Genomic DNA, 25,498 nt, shown 5'->3' on the forward strand with positions numbered 1-25,498 from the left:
AAACACTATCAGTTACAATGCTTACAAACATAATTTATTTCAAACTACTTTTATTTTTCCTTGTTTAAATTTATTGTTTAAATTAAATGAGCAGGGTAAATGATCCCAGATCTGTCTGTACCAGATATTTACAGAGCCCCACTCAGAGCAGGAATGGCTGTGGGGTGTGAAGGGCTTTCTGGAGAGATTCTTCCTACCAGTAAGGAGTAAATAGTTACAACAGAAAGAGAAAATCTGTATTTTTGCTGGTATCAAGATACAGTCCTCACAGGTGGAGAACATTGAGGGAAGATACCACACATTACATGCTTTGCAGCCTTTTATCTTTTAGTGCTGTCCCATAGCAAAGCTTTTGTTTTAAAAAATGCTCATTTCATGCTGAGATTTCCTGCATAAGGTGGGAAATGAAGAACACTCCAGGGCAGTCCTTGGAGAGTAAACAGACACTCCCCATGTTCTGTTCAGTACCCAATGAGAGCCTGAGTGAACAGACATGTTCTACTTTAATCTATTTCAGGTCAAATTTCATTTCAGCTAATTGCTGTTTGGATTAAGACTAAAAACTAAAAAATTCTTCCATGTAGAATTCATGCCTTACCATGGATTGAGGAGCAGGAGAGGATGCCATTGTTTGCTGGCTCAAGGAGATGCTTGTGGATGACGAGCCATGTTGTAAGGGACCCACCTGAGGAAATATTTTAGATAACTAAGCAAACTTGAGGCATGGGCTGTCCCAGCAATGCTTTGCTATGAAGCAAAGGAAGATTTATTTTTTTTTTGGCTGTCAACTGGAACAAAGTATAATTAAAAAAAAAATAAAATCTGTCTCCTAGGGTCAATAACCTGTGTTTGGAAAGGTGAAATGATTCCTATAGCACATGCACAGTTCTTTGGTTAGTTTAGAAGCTAAAGCTCTTATATGGAACATATAAGCTTTATATGGATAACTGTAAAGTAACTTCTGATTGAAGATGGAGTTTCCTAAAAACAGGCAGAGGGATTAGATAAGTAGTTTAGTCCAATTCAAAAATGGAAAGGCCCATGGCTACCACCAAGTGATTAAGCAGAAAGTGTATGTGAGCTTATTTGTAATTTTGAATTACTACAGATGATCTTTTAGGTTATTGGTTGGAAAAACTCATGTATTTCCTAATAAATTATAAGCCTACCTCTTTATTTTAAAGTGTTATATTATATAAATTTACTTAAAACAGGAACTGTGAAACTATTCCAGATCTACTGGGTCATCATGCTCTTTCTGGAGGAAAAAAACTTGTGTTTTAAATTGTAAACTAGATCAGTTGTTTAACACAGAAGCATTCTGTCATCTCCTTTTCAAACCTAGTTCTAAACCTTCCACTAGGTTAGTTATGAAAAATGTATTTTGCAGATTTTTTACTTGTCATTTTCTACCCACAATAGTACCTTTAGAGAGCAGCCTTTCCATAGAGTCTCTTAAGCATCTGACTAAGATGTAGGTGTTGGCTGGCAGTGCCATTTGTCCCTTCACCTTAAAGGAAAGGACAAGGAAAACCTCCTAAAATCTCCAGGTAGAAATCAATAATAAATGTATTGGGGGGAGGAAGTTAGGAAAATATGTGCTTTTTACAGAGGCTCGTAAGAATACTTACCATTATTTTGAAGCCCTAAAAATCTGATTAGCTTCTCCATTAACATAAAGATTCGTTGCTTATCTGCAAGACACAATGTTTTATTTAAGACTGATATGTATGGGGACTGTATTCTTTAAAATACAGGAATGATGCTATGTAATAAATATTCTGCCTATTTGCATGTATTTCAGTTACTAATATTTCTACTGTTTAATTAAACTAGCTCTAAGGTTAAGACACTAAGAACTCTTGGAAGAGAAGGGTGTGCATCCCTTTCCTTTTTAGAGCTGAACTTAACACTTCCTTGAGCTTAGTGTGTGAATGAGTTTTTGAGAGGGAGGGAAGCTCTGTCTACTGCATCTGTCACCTTGGAAAAGATTCATTGGTTCTGTGATTGTGGAAAAGAGAATGTGAGAACTTTCCCTGACTGTTTGTGTATATGACAATGTTGGATTCAGGGGGAAAATGTCACTTTCAAGGTCAAGTCACTTTCTCATTTTTTTCAATTCCTCTCATAAAGGCACTTCTCAGTGATTAACTTGCTACGAGAAACAGGAGCACACCTGTCAAGCCATGACTTGGAGGATGTTGGAACAATTCTCTGCAGGTAAATGTGATCTATGAAGTGGCCCTAAAATGGATATGGAGTGGGATGGTTTTTCTTTTTTCTCCTCTCAGAGGAGACTCAAAAATGGAGCACTTTCAATAAACAGTTGGTTCCTGGCACATGAGGGAGTTCTTTCTGTGATAGATGAATAATAAGGCAACAAGGGAAGTGATGAAATGAAGAATCAACTCTGTTTCAAAGCACCAATAACTCAAGAGAGATCCAAGGGAGAGAGGATTGTGAGGATAAGTGAACTGGAAGAAAATAAATATCCCATTTCCCCCCAAAGTCTCTTATTAAGGAATGGTGAAAAGAAGCTCTTCAAGGTGTGATTTTCTAATATCTCTCTAAAAATAAAGCTGCACAAATCACCATTTTTATTGTCTTAAAGTCCACTTTTCACTTACTTTGGAATGGCTTCCATTCTAATTAGTACATAGTATTGTTCTTAAAATAACATAATCAAATAGACTAATAGGTTTAACCCCAAAACTTGTGAACTGCTGCTCACCATCACTATAATTAATTTTAAGAGGATAAAATTCTCTTAAAGCTGGCTTTCCATACAGTTACTTTCAATATATAGCAATGTGGATATGTGTTATAAAAAGAAATAGATGTTAGATTTCATTTTTTCCAGTACTGGTCCTGAATTACAAATTACTCTGAAAATTCTGAGAAGGTTCCATGTATTTCCAAAAGTTACTTGTAATTTTTACTTAATTTCCTCTTCTCTCTTCTTTTGTAAAACAAACATAAAACCCCTGAGCACTGGCCTCTATATTCAGGACTTGGCAGGAAATCATGAGACTGCAGGGACTGGTCAGTGCTGTATAATGTTCACCAAACAAGGTCAAGGTGAAGCTTATGTGTGTTCTGTGTGGAGACTGGACTCTGTCCTTTGAGTAATTCTGGAATTAAGGATCACTGTCTGGAGTGTTTCCATTGTCATAACATGCTCAGAGGAGACTGGCTAATAAGACTTTTACCATGGAGTCAAAAATATGCACTTCACAGGGCACTGCAAGTGACAGGACAGAATTAAACCCTTGGTTTGTGCAGTTTGCCAAAAAAAGGTTTAGGGAATGACATTTCTCTGCAAATAAACTGGCCTCTTTCTGGTGGCATGTGCAGAACCAGTTTGGCTAGCTGACCTGGCAGTAACATGTCCAAAACAAACAAAAAAAAATACAAACCAAGAAGAGGAAAAGGGTTCTTCACACACAATAACAAAATGGGGTTCCCATGCAGTTTGTTACAGCTTTTTAGGGATCATTGTGCACCTGGATCTGTATGGCCTGTCCCAGGAGCAGAGCCAGGCAGTGGTCAGCCTTCAAGACAGTGCTGAAGTGGCTGCTCATACCCTGCTCCTGCAGAGCTGCAGCTCTTCATTTGCTCTGCTGTTCAGAGGGTCTGGCATACTCATTTCTAACAAAGTGGACTTTTTCCACAGTGTTACTCAGCTGTTACTAAATCTGAGGTGTTGGTGTTTGTCTCTGATATTTCCACAGTGTCCCCAGATGACCTTAGTGATAGGCTCATTTTCCAGCATGCTCTGGCTCACTTCTCTGTCCTCTCTCTTGTTTTAAGCCCCTCTTTGCAAGCACTGGCACCTTCATGGCACAGCTTGAACATGGCCACATGGTCAAGCTGTTTACAGAACCATCTGTTTATAACATCTCCCTTTGTCTAATTTGAACTATTTTCCTATGTTTCTTCTATCTTGTAATGAGCCTTAAGCTGCAATTTCTACAAGTCTGAATTTGTCACCAAGGCAATATGTCAAGTTCTTGGGGTTTAGAAGGATAAAGCTGCTTGCTTTCTGATAAGCTCAGTGTTTCTGCACTTGGCTAACTTAACTTTTTCCCCCATGCAGTTCTCTCTGAATTAAACTATAAGCATGGTTTCCCTCTGCACCTACCAATCCTCAAACAGACTGTTATCAAAGACCATGAATAGTCTCCTCAGCCTCCTTCTGTTTAGACTCATAATTTTAGAATAGAATAGAATAGAATAGAATAGAATAGAATAGAATAGAATAGAATAGAATAGAATAGAATAGGATAGGAGTAGAATAGTTCACTTGGAAGGTTATGGAGATAAAATGAAAATAAATGTGTTCCTTTGGCACTGGTGATGTTTGAGAGAGAAAGGAGTACCAGCCAAAACTGAGGGTTGAGAGTATCAGTGGGAACTCTTGTGTAGGAAGTGGAGATGCACATAGTTATTAAATCTTTCATGGTTTCATTTGCTGGTGTCTTTTTTAAAGTGAGAGGTGTTAGTCTGGTTTTAAAATCACTTTGTTGATGTTTGGTATCTGGTTCAAGGCTTTGTTTGGAAATGAGATCTCAGTGTTAGTAATCTGTTTAAAATGTCAGAATATCTTCTCATTTTGCACTAGTATTGTCATTTGTCTGAAAAACCAAACCATGACGAGATAAATTGGGACACCCTTATTCTGAAAGCTTCTGGACTTCTGGAGTTGGTAAACAGTTGTTGTGTGTTTGTTTTTTAAAGGGAAAAAAGCTTGTGTAGAATTGAGGTACTTCAAGTCTGTACTTCACAAAATGAAACAGGGGCACAAAGCCAAACCAGCTTTCTCATATTCTTAGATTTCATAAAATGATATTTTATGATATATAGAAAGATAGAGCCTTTCAAAATCACCACCTTTCAGAATAAGAGGCCTCTTCAATTTAACATAAAGAGGGGGTAAGGCTGGGGAAGGAAAGGTAAATATCCCTCTGCAGGATAAGGACCAAGCTTCTACTGCTTGCTGTTTTTCAAAGAAGTCTGTCTGAGCTGAGAGAGATGTGCAGACAAGCTAAGAACAGCACTCCCAAATCTGTTCAGGACAGAACAATCCATGCCTTGTGCTGGACTTTTTTTTCCCCCTTTGGATCTTCATCTTAAAAGGAGAAAAAAAGAGGAAAAAGATTTTTCTCTTATGTCAGGCTGATGATATACCTGAAAAAAAGGAAGTCTGTCCTGATTACTTTATATAGACATGGAAAAATGAGAATTGCTGATAAAGCACAGCTTTGTGTCCCAGGGAAGGATGAAATCCCAGTACATGAAGAGGCAGGAAGGAACCCAAGGTGTATTTGACTGTACTTATTACTTCCCAAATCTACAGCTGCATTGGTCCTTGTCCTTATAACCCTCTGAGCCCTGACAAGCTTTGCTCCTGGTCCCCTGGCAGGAACAGAGCACCCCTTAAAATGCAGCTTTTGGTGTGATTGTAGGCACAGACAGCACTGTCACTGTTCCTGATCTTAGCTCTGTCATCATCATGGTACATTAGCCCTGCTGAAACTGTGAACTGGATACATAATCATTTTTCTGAATGCAAGAGTACTGATAGGCAGGATGCCTGGGATTATCAGCTGTTAAAGGTATCAGAGTTTAGTAAACTGTGGTAGATAGTTCTTTATCAACAAAGCAGGTTTTAAACATCATGGGAAGTGTAAATTGAAGATATCTTTGTTCCATTCAATTATATACCAGTGATGGACTTGCTTCTTGGAGGTTGCACTTGTAGTTGGAATTGCTGGCATAAATATCTGTGAGATAAATACAGAGTCAGGGTTCCTATAGTGTAAATTGAGAAGGCCTCTGTATGTATTTTAACACTTACTGTGTATAAAGGAAATCCAGATGTCTATGGCTTGACTGTGGAAATCTGGATTTGGAGGAGATGTTTTGTGGTGCTTATGGTGATAATCAATCTACTAAATAGTAGGTATCTTTTATTTAGACTGGTATCTACATTTTCTCACAAGCTACATCACCTTTTGTTCTCTGATCACAGTCTCCATAGAATAAAGTTCTCACTTGATCAGTAAATGGCTGCTGCAAAATGAAGATACTTCTGTGTATTTGGATTGCTCTAATGTCACAAAAGGAGACCACAGTTTTGCCCTCTGCAGCGAGGGTTAATTTTCTCTTTCTGAATGGTGCTGTTAACAGGCAGTTAATTTTCGAGTTAGCACAGCTGTCCTTGTTTGTTGCTTACACAGATGTGGCTGAGGTGCCCTGGGTGTGTGGGTTGGTAATATTTCTGAAAGTCTTTGACCAAAGTGGTTTCCACTTCACGCATGGCTGAATGATGTGATTCTGTTTGGCAAATACAGTGTGCTGTCCTGTCCAGTGTTGGTGATGCTCATATAAACTCTCTTGGTAGGCTTTCTGTTTCTTCCTTTAACCTGTGACCTTACAGTGTTAACAGCAAGAGACTAGGCTTTGTAAATAAAGATAATTCATGTGTTCCAGAAGTGGCTGCTAAGCAATTTCTTTGCTTTACTAATGCTTACACTTTTTCTTTACTAATGCTCACCCCTCTTTCCTGAAGTTTCCTTACCAACCTCCCACTGAGCTTCCTGTTGGACCTCCTTTGCTTTCCTCTGTTTCTTTACTGCTTCTGAGGGGCCTTTTCTGTTCTGAGGGCAGTTTTCATTAATGATTTATTGATCCTTTCCTTCATGATGCCAGACTGAAGCACTGCTAAACCTCTTAGTACCCCACTACCACTTCCCTGTCCTCAAAGGCCTCAGCTGTGGGTCACCTGGGGCTTGCATGGAGGAACACAGAGACCATTTGCTTTCCCTTTTCATGCCCAGCCTCTGGGATTGCTGCAATTAGAGGTGTCCACTCCCCTGAAAACATATTTTCAGGTACTTAAGTGATTTAATCAACAACAGAAGTGATTTCAGCCTAGCAGAGAAGTGAAGGTTGCAGCCCTGCTTTCATGGTTTCTTCCATGACTGCCCCTTGCATCTTGAGCCTTCTCCATCCCTCACCAGGCCTGCCTGGCTTGGCCATCACCCCCAGGAGTTCATCCCCATCCCCATCCCTGCTGCCAGCACAGTGCTTGTCACCCACAGCAAGCTCTGGTTAAGGCAGAAAACTCTGAACTTAATAATGTTGGGGAAGCTTCCCCTTTCTTAATGAGATTCAACCTCACCTGATGATTATCAGCAGGGTTCTGCTGAAACAATCTGCAAGCTCATGGCAAGCTCAGGTCTGAAGCCTCAGAGATGTTGGTATCCTGAAAAGTCTGAAGGTCATCCTCCCAATCTTCCCCTCAGTTCAGCCCGTCTTCAGGCTTGGTACAGACTGGCATGATTCTGCATATGCTCTTAGCCTTTTTACCAAAATGAGAGTTAAAAATCAACTTTACATATTGTGGATGCGACCACCAGCAGGTGTGCAAAGAAATTACCTGGTGTGCATTCCTCTGAGAACTTTAACTCACTTCTTTATATAGGATTCATTCTGATCCTTTCTATTGCTTATTATATGTGGCAGACAGAGGTCATCTTTGAAAAGACCTTTATTCTTTTTTCGGTTTGCTGCCCATTTAAATCCCACAAAGTGTTTTGTGAAACTCAAATATAGCTGTGTTACTGTCCAAATAATATCACATAAATGAACTTAATGTCTAATACTAATAGCAAGCACAGTTATGCAAACTCATGAAGGGGCTTTCTCAGGGGTTTTAAATAAGTCCTGTGGATTGCTGGCACATCTGCTTGTGCTCTCACTCAGCTGCATCTTGATTTAGCCATTGCCCTCTCCCCAACTCATTTCATGAGATAAATATTGTGTTGTGAAATATGAAACTGCATGACTTTTTTTTCCCCTTTGGTCATAGTCACACCCACTATGTGAAACTAGCCTGTTGTAAGTACTTATAGCACAGCCCTAATAATTTAAGGAACTGATTCATCAGGCTGTGTTGCTTGCTCAGCTATTCAAAGCTGTTGTAATAGTGTTCCTTACCTCTCTACCCTGGCAACCATGTTGAGCCTGGTTCAGCCTTCACCTGCTGAGCTCATTGACAGGAGCCAGGAGCTCACTGAAATTAACTGAAAGATTTAGAACCAATATTAATTATTCTTTTTCCAGCCTTACAGCTAAAGGTGATTTGGATGGGCTGTATGCCTGGTACCTGGCTGGTGCAGACCTGGAGCAAACTGGTTATGATGGCAGGAATCCCCTACAAGTAGTAAGTGTCCATACAGCTGTGCTCCCTTGGTGTGCTAGCTGAGCAATGACACGTGCTCTTGGATAATATTTATTTGGGAAAAATATATGTTGGACTATAAACTGGATTAGAATTTGTTACAAACTCAAATCTGGTGCTATTGTGAAGTAGTAAATAGTTGGAGCAAGAGTTTTCTCTATGTTGGAGGAATTAAAATTTAAATTGGATTTTAATGATTTTGTGGTAACGTAGTCTTAATTCCCACAAGTGAGTATTTGCATGTCCTGGTGCAGAGGATGACAGAATTTATTCATGTTTCTACTTACAGGCAGAGGCTACAGGACAGAAGGAGGTTCTTGACTTCCTTAGACAAAAGCAGTAGGAAAGGTAAGATTTTGTTCTTAAGTGCTGGAGTACTGAAATGTATCATCAGCACAAGCATGAAGAGGGATCTTGTATTTAAGCCCTAGTACACCCCGGGACATCTGGGTTCATCTGCTGTCCCTGTCTTGGTTCCTGATGTGACTCTGACTACTTAATCCTTCTTTGTAGAGTGGGGCTAATGTTTATTATTCCTTCTGCCTGAACCTGGAAATGCTTTTTTGTGCATTCCACTATGAAGTTCTGAACTTGGTTGGGAATGTAAAAGCTACTAAATAAAACCACTGAAAGCAACAATGTGATGTTTCATCAGCCTGTTGCAATAAAAGGTTCCTCTGTCTTGTCTGCTTTGGAGAGGAAATGCCTTTTATCAGGCACACTGGCCAGGCCTGGCTCTCAGGGTGCTGTGTCCCAGCACAGGAGTGTCCCCTTCCCAGGACAGCTGCACGGCCACCACAGCCATTCAGGAGGGGCCACTGTGCCACCTGCAGCACCTCCAGCTGCCCTCTCCTCCTGGCTTTGATGGAGCACCCTAAGCTGGACAATCTCCTGGTGTAACATCATCAGCCACATGGGAAATTCACATTTGTCACAGAGCAGAGTTAGCTGCACTCCACAGGAGGCCTGCAGGCAGCTCTGTCACAGAGAGCTGTGCCCAGGGCTGCAGTGCCACAGCCTCCCTCCCTGTTCCTCAGGCCAGGGGGCGGCTCCTGGCTGTGCCTGGCACGAATCCCTTCTGTGCTGCCATCATCCTCAGTGTGTGTCCCTGGCCCTGTGTGTGTGTGCCTCCTGTTCAGAGCATCAGATCTGGCAAGTCCCTCTAAAGGGAACTTGTTGGGGCATTTGACCTTCTCCAGTGCTGTGCTGGAACTGGAAACATTTAAAACACTTGCCTTTCATTTCTCAGAGCTCCTTCTGATGCAATACATTGTTGATTTAGATATCTCCAATATATTGGCAAGTCTAATCCAAATTTAAATACTGGGAGGAGATTATCTCCTTTATTTCTTAAAATTAGCACAAAATGTAGTTAAAGGTTTTGCTGCATCAGTGGTTATCTGACCACTTGTGTGTCCCATTTGAGAGATGTTAGAGGGGACTGCAACTGGAATTTTTTATTTTCTCTATACTGGTATAAATTAATGAAGAATGCAATCAGGCAAATTTCTTTTTGCTTTCCATTAAAGTTTTGGGGTTTTCTTTGGTTTTATCTGATATAGGAGGACTAGATACAATCACAGTCTTGAGCATTTAAATGGAAGTTTTCCAGTAGTCAGGATGGCAATGCTAAAATACCTTTAGAATATGAGTTATGCTACAAAGGGATTTCCATTTTCATTAAAATAAGTTTGCAAAAGTCACTTTTCTTTTGTAAGTGAGGAGTGAATGTGTTAAATCCTCAGCTCCTCCATGGATCATCTCACAATTCCTTTGGACTGAACCCCCAGCAGTGTAGGCGGTCTGAAGGAAGTCTCCAGCACTGCCTGAGAACTGGCTTGGCAGGCTACAGGGGATCTGTTCTCAGGAAGGCTTTGGATACTGCCTGGCTCTAAACATCCATTCCCTCTTTCTCCAGGGGCTGGAGAAGATGGTCACTGCTCATCAGCAATACCAGCTTGAAGCATTCATGGTGTTAAGCCATTATGGGAGGAAGAGAGGAAAGAAACAATGGTGGTGCTGCTTGGGGCATGCAGGAAAGCTGCAGCTTAGAAAGATTCTTTATTTAGGATCACACTGATTGTCTAAAAATCATTTGCTGCCTTTATTTTTTAATCACTGTTCTGGAAATAAATTATTTTAAGTGAGTGAGGCTGGAATGCATGGCTGTTCCTGCTACAAGTTCTGATTTTAAAGAGGCCTTTTGAATGTTCTGACATTAAACCACTGAGGACAGTATTGCAGGCATAGCAAATGGAAATGCTGTGCTGAATTCATACCAAGGAAAAACAGTGGATTGTGCATTTCTGGGTTTCAGCTAATAAAACCTCTGAGGAACAATGTTGATTTCACTTGGTCTGTTTTTTTGCAATGACTTTTATCACTCCAGCTGCAATTACAGCAATTGTGAGTGTCAGTGCAAACAATTGAATCAGTCATGGGCATCTGCCTGCAGTTGTGTACTAATCTTCACCAATGTGTCACTGTAAACCCTCACTTGAAATGAGTAGGAGGCAGATGCCATAAAGCATGTTTGTGGGACTGCCTGAGTGAATTGATTGTTTTGTTTCTAATAGCATCTTTCCCACATCCTGACCGGAATATAATCAAGATTGCTACATGCTGGACACATCATTCTTTGGACTGTAAATGGGATCTCACTGTTAACAGACCCCAGTTTAAAGTCCCAACTCTTGCAGACTCAATAAAGAAGGTGATATGTACGTGTACAGCTGTGTCTGCCCTAGAATATGTAAATGTAGGGAATACTTCAGGCAAATGCATATATTGGAGATGGCAACTTTTAATTTCACCTACAGCTTCTGCAGTGATCTGTGTGGATTTTCTATCTGCTGCATCTGAAGGGAATCTTTGAAGTGCAGATAGTTTTTTCTTTTTCCTTTTTATACCACTCAACCTTCCCACAGCTATTCTTATCATGGAGAAATGATTACTTGCTGAGCCTGCTGGTATTAAAAGATTCCCAAGGTGTACTGCATGTCAGATCACACCAAAACAAGGGGGCTGTACATGCAGTCTGAGAAAATGCTGCATACACTCCAGTTAAAAACAAAATGGTAAAAATACTTGATTAATGTGAAGAGTAGTGCACATCTTCACTGTGGTCATAAAAATCACAACTAAGCTGCCTCATTATTAAATTATTGATATTACATAGCAATGAACATGATTTAGATTGAATAAAATGAATACAGAATTAAATAAATAAGATCTAACATCAAAAATCAGACATCAAATTTGTAGTATTTTTTTGGTGTCTTATTTGTAAATACATAAAGTTGATGATGTATGTAGCAAAGTATTGTTTCTGAAAATGTTTACAATCAGGAGTAAAATCATGCACAGAGTCTTCTTCCTATGGTGTTCAGAACTATTATCTTGCCTCTTCAATAGTCTGAGTGTTGATGCACTGAACCAGGAAGTCCCTTGATAAATTTCTCCACAACTGACTTTCCTGGCATTAGAATATTTTCTATTTTTAAATTATTCTCAGATGCCATCATTTATTCACAACAGCACCCATTCTTTATTTCTGTATCAAAATGACTGACTGCAGCACAGACAGAAGCATCAATATTTTCTTCATACTTTTCAATAAAGGCCCATTTGATTTACAGAAAAATTTCTAAATAAAACATCTTACATTTCTAAAATATCCATCTGTAGTACAAAAATACTTTTTCTTTTGAACAAAAAATTATATTCTAATGTGAACTACTGAAATAATAGGTCTCAACAGTAAAACTGAAGGAGAGGGAAGAAAATAGCCAACCATTTTGGTCCTGCATATAAGCCAGTTAAAGACACTAAGTACAACATTTTGAGATGTTATCCAGAAAGAAGACTTTTAGTTAGAAGCTAAAATGAAACGGTTTGGGTCATGTTTAAATTAAGAATTAAGCAGTATTAGCTACTTTCTGACAAATCTTTACAGAAATATATATATATATCCTGTTAATATCTCATCTTACTTAAGAATGTTCCTGCAACTTTTTAGAAAATTTGTGATTTGCCTTATAAATAAACCAGTGTGTTTTAATGGCAGACATATGAATGCAAATTTAATTTTTATCTGAGAAAGAACTGGATCTCTTTTATATATATCAGAATTTCATTCAGGAACTGTTAACAGTCTCTAAGTGTTAAGAGAAACTTGACTTAACTTAAATGTAGAGGGTGCTGTGGCAAGAACCACCCAACAAAGGCCAGAAACTTCAGCTCTTGACTCAGTGCTGGAGATGAACTTCAGTAACACCTTGGAGATTCTGTGTTGTCTTGTTCATCTACTACACCCTTTGCTTCATGCTGGATTTAATAATCATAATTATACTCTCTGTGATAACTCCCAGTCTTATGATGAATCTATTTGTGTGTAGTAACTCTTCAGTTTTGCATAGTTATTGCTCAAAAGTAAAATCTAAATATTAGTAAGGAATAAAATTGATCCTATTTGTTTCTACCTATTTGTTTCAGTTACTATGAGCAGCAGATACTGTCTTTCATTAGTTGAAGTATGCTAGACATCCCAGAGGCAGCTTCGTTTTTTGAAACATCCTAATTTTTCTCCTTCAGATCATTCCTGAAAAGATCCCATACACTCTTCTTTTCATCCAGCAATCCTCAGTAAAGGGTTGCAGATTAAGCAGCCCTACAGGGCTTTGGGTATTGCAAACACACTCATTCCATTGCCAGCACCAACTGTGGGTACAGCTCACAACTCCTCAAGCAGCTCCAGACACCCATGATGTGCAGGTACCCTTCCACAGCTACATCCAGCTGCAGTTTGGGAGATCTGGCCTGTGAGGATCAGCTGCAGATCTGTGCTTGGTGTTTTATACACAGTACACATCGAAATGGCATGGTGGAAACTGGATAAAGTTACTTTTGGGTTTTGGTTTGGGCTTTTTATTTTTCTTTTTGTTTTTTTGCTGTTTTTTTGTTTGTGGTTTTTTGTGCAGAAAAGCTTGTGATATTATTTACTATCAGTTTTTAATTAGAATATAAAGTGGCATTTTATTTTGTGCTAGGAAATGGCAGTGGCTCCCATTCTTTTCCAGCCTCAGTGTAATAGTGCAAGTGGTCAGGCTGTAGTTTTCCTTGCCCTGCAGAATCACCTCTGGATCAAATGCCACAGCAGAAAAGTGCACAAGCTCCCAGCCTGCACCTGAGTGTCAGAGAGGCTCCTGAGGGTCTGGACCATCCTGTTGTACAAAGTTCCAGCAGTGACCATAGAACAGCATAAAGGCACAATCAATAATGTGACACTTGTAACTGCTGCACAAATGTTGGATTTATTTCCAGTGTTGAATGTTTTAAGTTGCAGTGACGTTCTGGGAATGAATGCTGGTGCTGGAAGCTCTGCTCCTCTCCACGGAGAAGACACTGAATGCTTCCTCTAAAAGTCAAACATTACATCAATTCTACAGCTTTCCTCACTTGAAAGACAACACCCAGCTTCCGCTTTGTTTCTTTTTCCTAATGATCCAGCTAATACTGCCAAGGGATAGGGACTACTTGGCCTATGTCAGCACTTCTCTTAACACTGCAGAAAGCAGAGATTTGCACAACTAACATGTCCAAGTTCCTGTCTGACTTGAGCTACAGCTTTTCTTTCCTGAATGCAATCACTTTCTTTTCTACTGATGGCTGAAAATATGAAGTTTCTGTTTGGAGAGTCTCTTCTAAAACGTTTGTCATGGAAGGGCACTGTTAATTATTTGAAAAATCAGCATGTGCTTGCTCTCCTACTGAATGTTGACATAATAAACTGTTGACATCTGACAAGGCTGCCTGACCCCCGGACACACTGACTGTGTCTGATCAGTATTTGCTGAATTAATCATGTCCAACAAGGCTTCAGGATCTGTTCCTTCTACTTAAAAAGGTAAATATCTCCAGTTTTGCACATCTTAACTTAGATTTACTATACTGTAGCATGTCTCAGTTGCCTCATACAGGGATTTTGCTGTTCAGCAGTGAGTGATAATGAAGTCCCTCATCTGAAATTAAACCCCTCCTTGCATCAGAGTTCCTTTATTTGCAGTCTTCTGAACAGTGTGATCAACTGGAATTCTTCCAAAAGGATTGTGATCTAGTTGGAAGATTCCTCCATTTTTAAGGCTTGTTCAAGTAGTGAGATAAGTAGGAGGTAAATGCATCCCTGGTGCACAGAAGACAAAGTGAGCCCAGTTCCACTTACACAAAGCACTAAGGGACCCAAAGAGTGATCAAATGCACCCACAGGGGTAATCACCTTCTCCAGGCACCAATGCTCATCCCTCCATACGACCTATTACAGCAGTTAAGAAACAAAATCCTTTCAGTTCCCAGCAACGCAATTTGTTAGATCACTGAGATAAACCTGAAGTAATTGCATGGTGGGTGAAAACAAGAAATTTATAAAGAACTGATCAAATGTGTGCAGCATATATTATCAGAAGCACAGCTGATATGTTTGTGTCTTCCAAGTGGACTCTATCAGCAGTATAATCATCTTCTAGACTAGTAAGACTAGTCTTCCATGATTCTTTAACAATGTTTTATGACACAGTGGTGTTTGATTGCATGTTTCTAGCAGCACTTTAATTTTAGTGGCTCTTTTGGAAAAGCTACTAATGTAGAATGCTTATAAGATATGTAAAGTCCCATACAAATGAATCTGTGGGACTCAAACGTTGCCATCTTAGATAGTCCATGAGTCAGAATAAAATCTCGTACTACCAGATTTATTATTTTGCAAAGTGTCTATCTGGAAATTACTTTAGAGACTTCATTATACATACATTTGTTTACCTGTGATCAGCTGAATGGGAAGAGGCAGAAGCCTGTGTCTCGAAAGTGTAGCTGAGAAGAATCCTGAACCATGGCAGCAAAACGTCTAGTGTGAACCACACAGCACTACTTAACGTGGCTCCATTTGGGAAGAGTTGATTCAAATCTCAGGGGCAAAAGATTTGGTCCTTGATGTCCAAGTCTGCCACTGATACACCAGGAGGTTGTAACAAGTGGGGCCCAGCTCTCAGAGGCTGGCAGGGCAGAGGCTGTGCCCCTTTCCCCCTCAGCGTGCCCTGCCAGGGCTCTCCTGTCGGGACACGCTCAGCCGGTGCATATCTCGCGCACTCCCACTGGCGTTGTGAGCTTCACACCAGCACCTCCCTCCCACTCCACGATGCTGCACATCACAGGGAACCCATGGGAAGGTGCCAACCAACAACATCCTGCAGCCCTGCTCCGCAGCCTCCTCCGTAGGCAGGCCCTGCCAGGCCTCGGCGTTGCGCGACCTGATGCGGGGCACGTTGCACAACGGGGCAGGAAAAGGCTGAGATATCATTCCCTGTCTTGCAGCAGCACTAAACACCACAGCAATAAATAAACCCTCTCTCAAGCCACAGTATTCCTTCGCATCTCCTCAGCTTCCACATGGGATCAGAAGAATGGTGGCCAGGGGAGATATTGCCTGGCCAAAGCTGCCTGCTAAGTATCCTCAGCGGCACTTCTGAGTACAGATAAGCCTCATTATTACATGTTTATGTACATAATTAATGTGCTTCTCCTCCACTGCCACTGTTGCAGATCCCATTAGGCTCTTGTGCTTGGTGTTCACCAGCCCAAATCCCGGTTTTAAGCACTTAAAAGTGAAATTAGATGAGACTCCACGCAGTAAAAGGTGCTAAGAAAGGGGCAAGATAATGACAATTATGTTTGTTTATGCCAGCTGATTATTTCTACACGAAATGATTAATTATTAGCATAGAAGGGAAATGATAATCCTGGCAATTGAGTATAAAGAAAAGAATTTCAGGGTGAGAAAAAAGGAATCTTAATGGCAATCATTTGCTGAGAGATATGAAGTTATCACAATTAGAACAGGCAGTTGTCAATTAATCCTGTCATGCAGGAAGCTGCTGTGCTGGGGACATTCTCTGATGAGGATTGTCTGTGCATGAATAATTACACTTGCATCTCCCAGGGGGTGTGGCTTCCTTCCTGGGTATGTTTTGGAATGGATCTTTATGACCAGGGCCCAGTGAAGTTGGGATTTCAATGCATTCAATTCTTTCTGTGGCAAATGTGAATTTCTTATTCCCACTGAAGGGTCAGATTGGGATGACAGGATTCCAGCACCCTTGAGGCATCCAGCAAAGATCTTTGTTGAATCCTGTAGAGCTCCAGGGCTTCAGGGCACAGACAATTGGCCTGTTATCTCTCTGTCTGACAAGAGTGTGATGTGAAATAAGTCAGTTTATTTACTTGGACCACTTTGACCAAGCTCTCTGCCCACAACTATGTCACCATTCCCCGCTGTTGTTTGGAAAGTTCTATATTCCAAGGACAGAAAACCGGAAATAGGAGATGTTGCTAAAAATGACCATGCTACGTCAGGGCAAAGTCACACTCTGACTCTGTATGTTCAGTAGCCTGAACCAGCAAAAGCCCAGGAAATCTTGATAGATGGTCAAATAATTAGTAATCACTTCCTTTCTCATGGTTTTATGGGCCAGGACACGTAATCCTGCCAACTCTGAAAAAACAGCTGGTTGGTGAACATGAAAAATCAAGTTGCTACAAGGTTTCTGATGGCTATCACGATTAAGCATTGCAATCAATTATAAAGTTATTGAAGCAGACTTAATGCATAGCAGCTAATCTTAAATATGAACTGCTTGGCTGAAATGCTCAGAAAAAGTGAGTGATTTCGAGTGTTAGCTTCCAGGGTTTAGCGTGAAACTTCATGGTAGAGTAAAAGGTGGCTAGCATTTAATAAAAGTCAGCTAAAAACAGGGAGAGAGAGAGAAAGGAGAATTGATTGTGAGGAGATAAAAAAGTAACCATGAGACCATGCTCTCCTGAAGTTTGAAATACTATAGGGAGAGCTGATTGCAAAAGAGGACTCGGTGGACTCATTTCTCATGCACACATCTCTGTGTCCAGTTCTGGACTCCACAGGAGACAGACAAGGAGCTACTGCAGAGGGTCCAGCAGAAGACTGGAGCATCTCTTTAATGAGTAGACTGAGGAAGCTGGGTCTGTTTAGTTTAGAGAAAACTCAGAGATCTCATTAATCCATACCAATGTCTCAAAGGTGAGTGTCAGAGGATGGTGCCAGGCTCTCTTTCGTGGTACCCAGCAAGAGGAGCAAGGGCCATAAACTAAAACACAAAACGTTTCACCTCAACATGGGGAAGAACTTCTTTATGGTAAAGATGGCAAAGCACTGGAACAGCTGCCCAGAGAGGTCTCCCTGTCTGGAGACATTCAAACTCACCTGGATATGTTCCTCTGTCACCTGCTCCAGGTGACCCTGCCTTGGCAGGGGGTTGGACTGGATGATCTCCAGATGTCCCTTCCCACCCTGACTATTCTGTGATCATCTGATCTCCAGCTCTCATCTCAGCACACTGCTGGGACTCCTGAGTGGAAAGTCATGACAAAGTATAATCTACACCAGGGCTGCAGAAGTACCTCCTTGTTGTTTCCAATGAGCTTTTCCTGATGTTTTTAGGGCCAGAGGTGAAGCTTCTCCTTCCTATCAGGGTCTCAATGCAGGGATGGATGGATCTCCCAGGACACATCTGCTTGATAACTCACACACCATCTCTGCAGCACAACCATTGCTCTTCACATATTTTCCTTTTTGTAGCTGCTGAAGCACAGGAAATTGTACCCACAGAACCAGCCTGGAACTGTGCAAAGCCTTAAGGTCTCCTTATTCTAAAACTGTTATTAGAAGAACTGATGTGTTTAACAGTTAAACTGAAAATTTGAAATAGAAACCAGAAAATTGGTAATCTGCTGCTTGCTATTGTGCCACTGAATACAGACAGAGATTGACTTGAAAAATTCTCCCAAAAAGGGAAAAACTACATTTATTTGTATAATGTAATTTACACAGTTAGCTTCTGGAATGAACAAGATGTTAAGTCAGAACAAGGAAAATGGTGAAAAGCAGTATTACACATTAAATTGGTATGTAACCTCTGTAGTGCTCAGGGACATTGAAATGCATGCTTAGATAAAGCATTTGAGATACAAATCTCACTCCTGCTAAATTGCTAAATTTGGATTTAATCAAAATTTTGTGCACACAATAGTGGCATTTTGAATGAAATGTGAATTCTTGGCCTCATAAGAAGCTGCTAGCCATGTTTTAATTTCTAACACTTCTTTATTAATCTACCCACTGAATGGCAAACCCACAATCTTTCTAAAAGTTCTTGGTTGGAAAAACATCCCACCTCATCCATTTATCTATAAATCACTTGCTGTTATGTAGGCAGTAATCTCAAAAGGCTTCCTATTTATATGAGGAAGCATTAGGCCATCTCTCAGGGTGTTTATTACTGCAAATCAAGTTAGTATCAAACTATTATTATGCTCACATGTGACACACAGTGGGCTGCTGCATTGACAAATGAGTTTACACCAACTAAAGTAAACATGAAGTTGCCCCATCACTGTTTGCTATGAACATATGGAATGCTGATTTCCCAGGGTGGGAGAAAATCCACTTGCAGAGATTTTTTTTTTCCCTGTTTACCAGACCCAAAAATATTAAAAGTACTTTCCAGGACATGTCAGATTCTGGGTCTTTCTTTAAGAAACTTCCAGCCTAATTTTAGGTGAGCATTAATGAGTAAGAGTAGGAAATTGGTGGGGAAATAACGAGGAAAGTAGAAACAATAAGCAGAGACATGGTAAGCTCCATGTCCATGCTTACTTTTAATGCTGGATTTAAGTCCAGAATTGTCAGATAAAACATACATGGAATAATACTTTGGGTTGTCCATGCCCTTCCATAATGTTACCTGTGGAATAAGGAATTGGCAGGAAAGTATTGGGAGCTTTTGCCAAACAAGCGTGGGGATATTGACTGGTAATAATGATAGCACCTTCCAGTCATTTTTCATAACTCAATTTTTTCAAAGCAGAGCCTCCCTGAAATATAATCCTCCTCTCATTACCAAGTATTCATGATCTTCCATATTCTGCCATGCAAACAGCACAGCCTTTTATGTCCTCCCACAAGCTTGCCCTTCATCTTCACTTCCTCCCAGACCAGCTCTTTGTCTCCTGCAACCACCCCTGGCGTTATGTCTCCTTTTGTGCTGCCCTCTCTCTTTGACACCATAAGGTGACTGGTATTTGCTTTCCTCATCCAAGAAAATTCTGTCCAAGGGGCCCAAGCCATCATGTTCCACGGTACATGTGCTGCTCCTCCAGGTTCCAGGAGTGTTGGTGCAGTCAGAGAGCTCTCAGCACCCAGTGTAGGAGGCCATGCTGGGGGGGACCACAGTCCTTTTCATTTGGGTCCCACTGATATAAACAATACTTAGTTTAACCATCACTACAAACAATGGACTAATTACTATTCCTTCTAATACTCCTCATTTCCCCCCTATTTAATTTCAGAACTGATTCCATTACTTTAATGCTTCAATCACCTTTCACAGAGGAAGAACACCACATTGCTCATGCCTTGGCTAGTGCTGCCTGTCCATTTCCACTTTTGGGCACCTCTACTCTTCTACCTTTCAAAGCTTTCAGCCTGTTCTCTGAGATTCCACCTAGTGAAGGGAGCAAGCAGGATGTTAACTTTCTTACTTCCATAATTGAGGGTATATGGGTGAGAAACAGAACCTACTAAATGCTTATATAATTAAATGAAAGGTATGTTTACCCATTCACTGTAAAACCACTGACACTTATTAAAAAGAAGTTGAAAGCAGGAGATGGTTCATCCTGCCTAAAGACCACACAGGTTCTGGTACCTCAGAGAAGCCTGGCTGCCTCAGACAGGTTCCCCCCTTATTGCTCAGAGTCCTTTAGGGGCCATTTGCAATGTGTGTGTGACCCAGGACCAGAACAGCAATGAGATCCCTGGGGATTATATATCTCACCAGTGCAGGAGCAGGTTCTGACTGGTTTGGCTGGAAAGGACTCTTGAACCAAGCCAGTATGGACAGTCAGGTGATTATTTAGCTGGGTGGTATTGTGGAGCTGTGGGTGTGGGTGCGAGCTTGTGTTTGTCAGAGGGAGGTGAGAGTTGCCAGTGCAGTCCATGAAGGATTATATATAAAATACAGCCCATGCAGTCATGCTGCACATGCTGTACACATCCCTGGCAGGAGTGGACGACCTAGAACACTGTGTCACAGCACAAATGGGTGTAAAGAGAGTCTTGCTTCCACAGATCTCCATGGATGCCAAGGACAGAGGTGTCCTTTGAGTGAACACACAAATAGTTCACTCTCCTTTATCCAAGGCAAGCAAATATCCTTTTGGGAGAAAGAGAAGGTCCAGAAACCCCCTATGGCTTGGGCTATCTGGAAGAAAGCACAAAATTAAGCTCTGGGTTTGAGTGTGAGAGGGCAGAGCAGAAGAGCAAGAGCTGGCTGTACCAAAGCAGACGGAAACGCCTCCAGCCTAGATCCAGGGAGCTTCCTCAGCATGAGGTTTGCATAGGCTCTAGAGCAACCTGTTCTGGTTCCATCACTCCAGCTTCTGGTGCAGCACCACGTTCACACAAGCTGTGCACAGCCACAAGGCCTTCTCCCTGCTCTGCTGCTCTGGGATGCCTCCTGTATGGGCATTTCCTCTGGGACCGCTTCAGTCTCCTATGTATTTTTAAAGGGCCAAAGATCATAGGATCTGGAGCACCAAAATGCATAAACAGCACTCAGTTCTTTAAACATTCAAAGCACTATATAAACATTAGTGAAGCCTCATAAGATGAGGTAGGTAAGCATTATCTCCCTCTCAAGGTGTGGTAAAGCGACTTGGCTGAGGCCGGAGGCTGAGTCACTGGCAGAGCAAGGTTTACCATCCACATCTTTTTGAAATGGTGTGTCCTGGGCTGGCTGGAGAGAGCAGCATGTGGTCAGGCAGTGCAGGCAGCCTGGCACCACCAGCAACCAGCATCCCCACTGCCACCATGGGGAAGCCAGCTGTGGGGTTACATTAATCCCCACCCTAAGGTTACAGGGCGTTGCACTCACCCCAAGAACATGGCTCGAAACCTTCGTGAATTGGATTTCACTGCTAGCCTGTCAAAGTTCAGGGTGTCCTCCTTTCCTGTTGGCTGTCCAACACCTCTGAACATCAGAACCTTTTCCATATTTTTCAGTTCTGGCTTCTTAGTCCTTCCTTTCTGAAACCAAGGTCAGGAAGGTTCAGGAGCAGAAAGTGACCACTGGAAAGGCCTGCTGTTCCCCAATGGCAGCTCAAGGCACCTGAGGAAACAGCAGCATTGCTGTGGCGATACTGAGGGAAAACAGGGCAAACCCAGTCACTCATGTACAGCAGGTGTTTTCTCGTGTCATTTACAAAAAACTCCCTCAAACTAAAACAGTCAATCTGACCATGAACATTCCAGATTAGAAATGGGTACCTGTGTACCCTTCAGGGGGGCTGGGCAGCACATGGCAACGCTGCCAGCTCACCCAGGGATATCAGAGGGCTTTTACAGATTTCCTCCCCATCTCGGAGAATATTGGCCGGAGAAAAAGAGGAGAAACCCGGCTCAGAATGCCGCGGAGGGCGGGCAGGAGAGCAGAGCTCGGGCCTGAGGGGAACCGGCCGGGCGGGAAGCGGCCACGCTCGCCAGGCGCGACGCCACAAGCACGGATCCCGGGCCAGGCCGGGCGTTCACACTGCGGCGGTGAAATCCCCCGGAGAACGTGACGTGCCGGTTTAAGGCTTTTTTGTTTTGTTTTGTTGTTTTGTTTTTCAGGGCTGCCAGCCAGGCGAGGGGGGCCGGCAAGGGTGCGAGGGCAGGCGGCCCGTCAGCGGCAGCGCCTGTCGGGAGGGCGCAGGGTGGAGTCTCTTACTCACCCCCGGAGCCACCTCCAGCTTCGGCGAAACCTGTCGAGCAGTTTCCCCCGGTGGCAGGGCGGAGGGCAGGAGGGCGGCGGGAGGAGAGAGGGAGGGAGGAAACGCGCCGCCTCGGAACAGGTTTGTCCTTCTCTACCTGCTGACGTTCGGCCGCCCCAGATGATGGCTGGAAACAAAACCGCCCCGTCAGTGCGAAGGCAGCCTGGAAAAACTGGTCGTGTGAGGGGCGAGGGCAGCATTCCTGGCTGCCGCGCAGGGGACGGCTCATCACCGCGAGGTACCGCGCGGGTATAAAAAGGCCCCGCACGGCCAGGCGCGGCAGAGAGAGGGGCGGCCGCGGCACATGGGTGGCGGGGAGCGGCCGCGGGCGCCCGGCCCGGGCTGCCGCCGAGCTGCGGCCCCTCAGGAGAACGGCTGGTTTAGTTTCGTTTGTTCTTTTTAAACTTTTTTTTCCCTTTTTTTGTTTCTTGGTTTGTTGGTTGTTTTGGGTGTTTTTTGTTGGTTTTTTTTTTTTTTTTTGTTTTTGGTTTGTTTTCTTTCCACGTTGTAAAGACAGCGTGTTGTCGTCAAGCTCTCCCAGCCCCAGCGCAAGGCCGGGGATGCTCGCGGGACGGTGGCCATCCGTAAGTGGCGGCGCTGAGCGAAGAGTGCGGGGCGGGCGTGCGGGGCCGGGCCGGGCCGGGCGCTGTCCCCGGGCGCTGTCGCCGCCCGCCCGCCAGTCCCGTGTGTTCTGTCTCGTCCCCAGGTCCGCCGCGGCGAAAGGAAGAGCCAAGCCCGGGGCAGGAGCGGGCGGGGAGCGCGCCCCCGCTCCGCTGCGCTCCCCGCGGACCCTCAGCCTCGTTGGTGCAGTGGTTCTTAACAGTTCAACAGTTCTCTAGCATAATTGTGAAATGTTTAGGACCACTTGACCAGCGAGGCCCGGGCATCGGCCGGCAGCGGCGGAGACCTGCAGCGCCCGCGGCGGAGCGAGCCGGAGCGTGGAGCCGCCGGAGCGGGGGAGCCGCCGGGCCGGCCCCGGGAGGAGGAGCCGGAGCCAGGGCCGGGAGCCGGCGGGAACGGCCCGGCCCCGCAGCCCCTGGGACGGGCGGCGAGGAGAGGCAGGGCCGGAGCCAGCACCCACCGCCGGCCGCGGGTCCCGCTCCGGGGATGGCGGAGTGAGCAAAGACAGGGCAAGTGCTTAAAAAAAAATAATTTATTGCGTGTCCTGTGGGAACTGAGGAGTTTAATAACTTAAAAGGAACAGGTAGGATAAATACTGCTGCTGCTGCAGCTGCTGTCATCTGGCTGTGCTAGAGGCAGGCTGGTACACTTACTGCATAACCATCTGTTCTCTCCTTTATCTGCACCATACACTCAGATGCACAGATTAAAAAAAAAAAAAAATCAGATTGACTCTCCAGGCTGCATTCTCCAGGGGCTTCCCACCTTTCCACTGGTAATAATATGCAAGATGTATTCAGTGATAGCACTTCTTTGTCTTTGAGTGCCTTTTTACTTAGGGCAGCATAGCCTTTCTATTGTGCTGTTTTATACTGTATTTTCTGTATGTACACTTTCTGCAGGCAGCTAAAGGACATCTGGACTTTATGTCCTAACTTGACTTTCTGTCCTGACTTGGTTGAATTTCTTCAGAGGATGTCTGCTCTTACAACTGTGGCAATGATGGCTTGGCTTGAAGGTCTATGGACTTAATCACATCGACCTTAGAGAAAATCCTGGATCTTTCAAAATACAGCTGAAGCATTTGATTTTTTAAAAAGAGGAGGGGAAACAAGTCTGAAAACTGCAATTCTTCCAACAATTTATTTTTCTTATAGAAGTGTAGCAGCTACTTTAGCTTGGTACATAAGAGGTTCTCCTTACCTTGTGCTCATTCTTCTCACCCGTATCCCAAGTATCAAATTGAAACTAGAAATGTAATAGGTTTCTTTTTATTTTTCTTAACTTGCAGTTAAATAAAAGGGGCAATAGACTAATTCATAAAATGGAATTTTACTGCTTTAAATTTGACCAAGAAAACTCAGTGGCCTGCCTATGTGTATGTTTTAAACCTTTAAACCTAAAAATTTGTGTACTCGTATTCTCGCCATGGCCTCTGTGGAATTCCCGTGTCCTCCAGAAACGTGCCATCTGGCATGAACATGAGGTGCACGAGTAAATTTGCAGGGGATTCTGCCTTCACTGAAGTCAAGAAGAGTTCTGATGTCTGCAGTTGAGCTGTGATCTTCAGGAGAAGAGCTTCCAAGAGTAGCTGGAAATACTTGAAGAGTAGGCAAGTCTGATACGTAAAAATGCTTCTTGGGTACAGCCTAGTAAAAGCGTGATTTTTACCTAGTGCTGGAACTCAGAACAAGTTAGGCAAGGTTAATTACAGCATAATAGGGTTTAATTTAGCTGGGAATGAGGGTATGGTGGCTGCTAGCAGTGTTTCTCAAACTGCAAGGCTGGCCTCCTTAGGCAAGCTTACACAAGCCCAAGGCAAATGGAAAAACACACTTTGTCTGGGACTTGGCAAACGTAGAACCCCCACATCTATTAATGATGAATCCTCATTTGCCAAGGCAAAAATTGAAATGCTCTCCCAAGGAAAAGATTAATGACCTGTCCCACTTAAGGGTCTGATGATTCAGTACCATTCTGTCTGGGTTCTAATATATGGTGCTCATTATCACAGTGTCTGAGCACCTCCCAAATAGTTAAAAAGTAATACGAGAGTTCTGCACACACAGTTCTCATTAATTTCAGAGGGTGTTGTGGATGTTTAAACAGAGCAGAGCCCTGAAGAGTTGAAAATGGACTTGCAAAACACACTGTGAGTTAGATCCACAGCTGGCTTGAATCGGCACAGCCCTCTTAACTTCCGTGGAGTTACACTGATTTCCCCTAGCTGGGATTTGACCCAGTGTTTTTTTTCTCTCCTGCCTATCTGCAGTTGATAAGTCTGATCCTCTCAGCTGGCTCTATCCAAGTTACCCACTGGCTTCAGCAGGAATACTAGCTGTACAAAGTAGAATTTCCTCTTTTGAGCGAATCCTCTTTACTCTTCTTAGCACAGCTCAACGCGATTCAAGTTTTTTTCTTCCTGTGTCTGAGTGCAATGTGCCCTGGAAAAGTTTGGAAGAAACCTGTTTGATAAGGAAAGAGTTTTGTTTTTTAAGGATATTGTTGATCATGCAAACGTGTGGGGGAGGTTGTGCTTACACAAAGACAAGATCTTAATGTCTTGTACTGGGTTGTCCATGTCAAACCTCTCTGACTGCTTACACAAACTGATGTTTCACTGTAGTCCATTGCTGAAACTGGGGAGTGTCACAACATTACTGAAATGTCTCTTCCACGTGTGTTTTATTCTGTGACATTTTTAAGGTATGGTATCAGGTTGACTTCTAACCATTGTTTTTC

At 42.8% G+C, this 25,498-nt stretch overlaps 1 protein-coding gene across 1 annotated transcript in view; it reads left to right on the forward strand.

Annotated features, from left to right (window-relative positions):
* ASPG (asparaginase) overlaps nucleotides 1-10,585 on the forward strand; it is a 44,708-nt gene extending 34,123 nt beyond the window's left edge. Inside the window, exons 13-16 of the mRNA XM_059474422.1 lie at nucleotides 2,134-2,220; nucleotides 8,128-8,227; nucleotides 8,535-8,593; nucleotides 10,164-10,585. Coding sequence (XP_059330405.1) covers nucleotides 2,134-2,220; nucleotides 8,128-8,227; nucleotides 8,535-8,588 — 241 coding nt within the window. The 3' untranslated portion in view covers nucleotides 8,589-8,593; nucleotides 10,164-10,585. The remainder of the gene's footprint in view (nucleotides 1-2,133; nucleotides 2,221-8,127; nucleotides 8,228-8,534; nucleotides 8,594-10,163) is intronic.
* The last annotated feature ends 14,913 nt before the right edge of the window (nucleotides 10,586-25,498 follow it).

This window comes from Ammospiza nelsoni, chromosome 6, assembly GCF_027579445.1.
Source record: "Ammospiza nelsoni isolate bAmmNel1 chromosome 6, bAmmNel1.pri, whole genome shotgun sequence".
Lineage (NCBI taxonomy): Eukaryota > Metazoa > Chordata > Aves > Passeriformes > Passerellidae > Ammospiza > Ammospiza nelsoni.